The 6,344-nt window shown below is 37.3% G+C and overlaps 1 protein-coding gene across 1 annotated transcript; it reads right to left on the bottom strand.

Annotated features, from left to right (window-relative positions):
- Positions 1-5,401: 5,401 nt before the first annotated feature.
- Positions 5,402-6,344, bottom strand: LOC137190572 (free fatty acid receptor 2-like). The gene has a single exon (XM_067600121.1). It carries the CDS (start codon positions 6,342-6,344, stop codon positions 5,466-5,468), a length of 879 nt encoding a protein of 292 aa, XP_067456222.1. The 3' UTR covers positions 5,402-5,465.

Here is a 6,344-nt window from a genome sequence, read left to right as displayed (position 1 = left end):
AAAAACATTGATTCTTTTCTGTCTTTACAACAGTGACAACAATCTGTGAGTTTTAGTGATAAGGTCATGGAAATAAGACAACAAATCCCACCCCCAGCCCATGTTTTACATACCAGCAGGGACATTAATTGCCATTTTAGTCATTTTAATCCTATATCACTGTCATTTTTATCTGATATCATAGCCCATATGAAGCCCACCACGTGCAGTCTTGATGCTATCCCCACAAAATTTCTCAAAGAAGCTATTGACACAGTTGGCCCCAGTATTTTATCGATTATCAACAGTTCCCTCAAAAATTTATTTTTTCCTTCTATTTTTAAACATGCTGATTGGTTTTATTCTTACTTTTAGAAAGAACCGTCTCAGTCACCACTGGTTATTTCACTTCTTCCACAGCCCACATTACCAGTGGTGTACCGCAAGGTTCGATTTTAGGTCCAATTTTATTTTCCATCTACATGCTTCCACTTGGCCAAATCATTCAACAATACAACGTTTCTTTTCATTGCTACGCAGACGACACACAGATATACCTTCCCCTGAGACCCGGTGACCCAAGAAGCCTAGCTGCTGCTGTAGATTGTCTCAGCGATGTCAACTGTTGGAAGGCACAAAATTTCCTTCAACTCAACAATTTAGAAACAGAAGTCATACTGCTCAGTCCCCCTAATCCAAATAACCCCATCAGTCTTGGTCTCCTATCCACCTACATGAAGCCCACCGCCCGAAATCTTGGAGTACTGTTCGATTCGGGTCTAAGTTTCAAACCACACATTAACAAAGTTGTCCAGTCCTGCTTCCTCCAAATCAGAACCATTTCCAGAATTAAGCCAATGCTCCACCATTCCAACCTTGAAAAAATCATCCACGCTTTCATTTTCTCCAGACTAGATTACTGCAACTCCCTCCTTTCCAGTATAACACAAAAATCCCTGTTCCACCTCCAACTAGTTCAGAACGCAGCAGCTAGGCTTCTTACTGGTTTTAACAGACAACATCACATCACCCCGATTCTGGCTTCTCTCCATTGGTTCCCTGTTCATTTTAGAATTGATTTTAAGATTTTACTGATCACTTTTAAAGCATGTCTGGGTCTGGCTCCAAGCTACATAACAGATATGCTGACCCCGTACGAGCCAGCCCGCAGCCTTAGATCCTCAGGTGAGGCCCTTCTGGCTGTTCCAAAGTCGAGGCTTAAATCTAAAGGTGACCGTGCTTTTTCCATCAGGGGCCCTCGACTTTGGAACAGCCTGCCTGAGGAGATAAGTCTCACAGAATCAGTGACATCTTTTACATCACTTCTTAAAGCCCATTTTTACAGACTTGCTTTTATGTAATGTTGTCTTTAGATCATCTTTCTTTTAAACTTCTTTTTTTAACTTTTGATCTTTCTTTTAAACTTTTTATCATCTCTTTATTGTCTTTCTTTGCCTTTGGCTGCCATCTTTTTAAGGTCAGATCTGTTATTGTCTTCTGGCTCATGTCTTTGCTTTGCATTGTACTGCTTTTGCTTTGTCTGTCAAAGCACTTTGTAAACTTTGTTTTTAAAAGGTGCTATATAAATAAAGTTATTATTATTATTATTATTAATATTCAATATTTAAATGTGTTTCTGAAAGTAATCTAATCACATAAGTGTTGCCTAACTTTATTTCCCTTTCACTATATCATTAAATTTTATTTCAATGTAGATGGTTGATCCCAGGGCCATAAGAGCATAAAGTCATGCATTCTATTTTATAAGGCTTTCAAACTGAAGCCCTGGCGTCAAAGTTCTATTTTCCATCTGACTGATTAATTTTCTTCTGTTTGCCCTGAAGAACAGATACATACTACCAGGGGCATTTCATGCATTATCGAGATTTGCAGGATATTGTAGCAGATTTATTCATCTGAAAATGGTGTGTCTGTATTGATACGGATGTCCAAGGGTGTTGTTTGTGTGTGTATGGAGAAACTAGTGCGTGTGTGTTTACAGCTAAAGAGATGTAATTTATATGGGCTGCAGGTCACATTACTCCCCCCCCCCCTCTCTCTCACACACACACACACCTTGAAGGTGTGTCTACATGTGTGTGTGTGTGTGTGTCTCTATGTGTGTGTGAAAGAAGAGGGCGAATGATTCTCATGGCATTTTTTTATTTGCTCTGATTTATATGTCTTTTCAATACTGATTCATATGATTTGACATACAGAGATAAAAGTAAGTTCAAAGCCCCTTGATTACATAGATGCTCATACACACCCATACTCCTTACAGACATAAAATCTGCAGACAAATACCAAACAAGGCATCCTAAACCATAAATACAACCATCTCTGGAGCTATGCATTTCTTACCTGTGACACACACACACACACACACACACACACACACACACACACACACACACACTCACCCACTTGCTCATTAATTTCTGTAAATAGATAAATGTTGTATTTATGCCTTATTGCTAGAGCAAAATAAGGTAATATGCTATTAGAAGGTAAAAAATTTGAAGGGTAATAGGACACTTTACATAGACTGCAAGTTAACAGGGCAGCATCTTTATTTTAATCTTATACTGCATAAAAAATAATAATGCATAAATATCATTGTTGTTGCTGATCACTGACATATCCCAGACTGTGATAATAAAAAAAAAGAAAAGAAAACAAAATTCCACTTGTCTTTAGTATAATGAAAGTATTTGAATTTTTGTGTTTTTCATTTGTAAAAGATTAGTGGTATAATTACAAAAACTGGCATTTAACGGGTTGAAATTCTGAAAATTAATGAATATTTGGTAGTTATGATAAGGACTGAAGTTGGTTAAAAAAATTAACTCAATGAAAGTGGAAAAATATGAATATATAATATTTTTATGGCAGTTTTGATGGGGACCTTTAAGGTCCCTAATATGCTGTAGTGATAGTATTTTAAAGTGAGGCACAATGGTTAATTTATTTCATACTTGATAGGAATTGTGTCCTCACGTTTATTTACCCTCTTGGCTTTGAGCATATGTATTCCGTTTTGAATTTGGATCCCTCAGCACATTTTGGCTGTAATATTTAAAAACAACAATTTTGATTTGTGTTCTTGTTGTAGTCCCACCATTACCCAGTTTGGTTCCTTATAATAATTGAAGACATGTCTCTATTGATGGGTCACCTTATCTAGACATGGTTATGAAAAAATACTCACCATGCCCTGAAAAGATTTTTTTTCACTCAATTAATGAGAGAAAACTTGTTATTTAAGCAGCATAAAAAATAATAATATAAAATAATAATTAATGCATATTAGACACATTAACAACAAGGGGTAAAAATAGTAATGCTAAAATTTCACGCTGACATAACCTATGTGACAAAAAAACAATAAGTTGAGAATGGACATACTACAAAGTAAAAGCACTCAAGAGTTAAAAAAAACATCATTTTATGTAAGTATAAATCAAAAGAACATTATGTGATTGATTATTAAATGTCCTGATTCTGATCTGTACCTCAGAGAGTCTCAGTGTGTTAACCTGTACATACTGTATAGTATCTTCTCCAATTGAGCAAGGCCTAGTTGGTCCATAATTCAAGCCATATGTCATGCTGAATGACGGGTAAATGTACATAAAATTATGCACTTCTTAAAGTATTTGCCTTTGACATAATGCGCAACCAAATAGGCATCTTGCGTTTGACTATTTCGCTCAAAGAATAAATGTCATGAGGTGTTGGAACAAATACAAAATACACAGTAAATACATGCTGTAATACACCCTGGAAAAACCTTTTTATTGGTAAGGCAAATAATTTGGTAGCTGGTCTAGTTGGCAATAGGCCTACTCACTCAATATAGTGGTTGGTAGTTACTGCACTGCTTCGTGTTTTGCATGGAAAATCTTATTTGGCACAGTTGCTGTTGCTGTGAGATAAACAGAAGTGTCAAATTTAGAGAAGTTCCTCTGAAATTAAGTGGACAAAATGTTTTTAACATCATATAAAATGTAAATCAAAGCACCGGTACATTCAAATTGTGCTTAAATACTGTAAATGCACAAAATGTCTAATTTCTAGTGACTTTGTTAAATGGCTAAGTACATTTTGAACTGAAACCCTTTAGATCAAATAAAGGTTTATCATTTTTCATTTATCAGCATGCACATATCTTCATAGCATGCTCTCTTTCTTTTGTTTTACTCCTTCTCAGCCTACTGGAATGCCACTCTTTAATGATCCTCTCTGCCATGTTGTGCTTTACTGGCATCATCACAGGAATCCTCTCCTTTGCCTACTTCTCAGCCTTTGAGAGGTTCAGCAGCTCATTTGCTGATAGGATCATGTTCTTTGTTCGAAGTGGGTCAAATAGGATTTGAATAAACCACGTGGATACATTATCCAAATTATGTTACAGTTTTGTGTTTAACATTACACATGCTATGAATGCAGTGAATTTGCATATCATGTAAATCTCAGAGAAAGTCCACTAGGCGTGGCAAAACTCGAAAGAAACTTTCTCTCTGTCTGCCATGCCAGCTCTCTTTGTTTTGCTTGCAATGACTTTTTACACTGGGGTGACAGTGAACTTCCTGGGCAAGCACTTTGGTGACTGGTGCTTCTCTTGGTCCTACACACTAGGCTGGGTGGCATTGTTCGTAACCTTTGCAGATTAGTTCATTTTGGTTTGGTAGATTTCAGTGTAATTATTGTATGTTGCTGATGGTAGTTCTCATATGCATATTATACAATTATCGCAAACTGAGAAAAACTTTAAAATTGTTTAAAATTGTTGCAGCAGCTCTGTCTATTATTTATATACAAATCAATACAATGTTGTCTTGAAATTTAATTTACAGTAATTCTTCAAGTTGGTGCCGTTTGCTGTTTCACAAGATTTGAACTCACTAAAATCCCCAGTATATATTTTCAAATTCACACATCAATAAGAATTATGTAAACTAGAGAACTAATAAAAAGAAAACCATTCTGTACAATCATTTGTTATTGTGCTATTATCTTGTACTTTTCGTACCTGCTTTTTTTGCAAGTATATTTTACATGTTTGCCTACAGAATGCATAAGTGCAGAAGAGTGGCTGGTTAAAATAAACAGGAAATAATGTGTCAGGGGTTCAAATTCCCATTCCAAAATAGAGGATCTATATACAATAATACAATTTGGAATTGCATATGCACCTAATGTGTCTTGTGGTTTTGTCATAAGATGGTTTACAGTAGTTTGGGGTAGAAAGCAGCCCAGTCCCTTTGACCAGGATTGAATCACCCTTAAGAGCATCTTTTTTTACACAATAGCCAGCAAACCTAGATGTGAAACATTGTTGTATAAATTAACTGTTAAATATGGCCATATAAGGTCTTTAATACAGTATACAATACAATAAAAACATTGAAGCTGGGTATACTGTATAGTCTTGAAATCATGTTTTACTCTTTGCTAGAGCTTGTGCCTTGTCTATGTGATCCTTAAACAGTGACTCTACAATTCCTGAAAACTGACTTTTCACCAGTGCAGCGGAAGGCAGAGGTGGAAAAGTAGAAGATTATGGGATCAATACAGGTGTTGAAGGTGCAAAGCAGCAGGGTGTAGTACCTCCATTTTGGGCTCTCACCCTGAAAGAAGCCCAGTACATGTGAGATGTTATATGGCAACACACAAATGAGAAACACAGCTAGAGTCCCCAAGGCCATGCCGATGGCCTTCTGCTTCTGCATCTGGGATATCCTGGGCTGACTGTACAGGATCAAGATGCAGTTCAAGTAGCAGTAAATACAAATTAGGAGAGGTATAAGGCAGAGCACAAAGAACAACTCCAAACGTAATGGGAGGAGGACCTTCAACTGCTTCTCTGTAAAGTTCTCATAACACACACTGGTGTTGTTGCTGGACAGGGAAGGGTGGTGTTGGGTGATGAAAGTGATGCTGCAGTGTGCTGCTGAGATAATCCAAATAATAGCGCTGATCACTATCGCATACACAGGTTTTTTACGCTGATGATAGGTGATAGGAAAAGCTACACCTATATAGCGAACTACACTTATTGCCATCAGCAGCAAGGAGCTGGTGTAGATTGTGGAAAAGAAGGTGAAGGAGGTGATGGAGCACAGGAAGTTGGGTAGTTTCCACATCATACCTGACGCTGCCTCATATATCTTTAAGGGAAGGATGATCAAGAAGAGCAGATCAGAGACGGTCAGATTGAGTAGCAGGATGTTTGTTGGATGTGGCTTGGAGTGGATCTTTACACTGAAAGCATAGAGAGCCAGGAGGTTGGCTGGCAGGCCTATCAGGAAGGAAATTACATAAACTGAGAGAATGACTTCACTCCTCACCACTGGCTCCAT

Source organism: Thunnus thynnus, chromosome 10 (assembly GCF_963924715.1).
Source record: "Thunnus thynnus chromosome 10, fThuThy2.1, whole genome shotgun sequence".
NCBI lineage: Eukaryota > Metazoa > Chordata > Actinopteri > Scombriformes > Scombridae > Thunnus > Thunnus thynnus.
This window is presented reverse-complemented; position numbering and strand designations above follow the sequence as displayed.

Excerpts from the sequence above, each read along its gene's own strand:
- LOC137190572 (XM_067600121.1), bottom strand. The coding sequence starts at position 6,344 with ATGGAGCCAGTGGTGAGGAGTGAAGTCATTCTCTCAGTTTATGTAATT.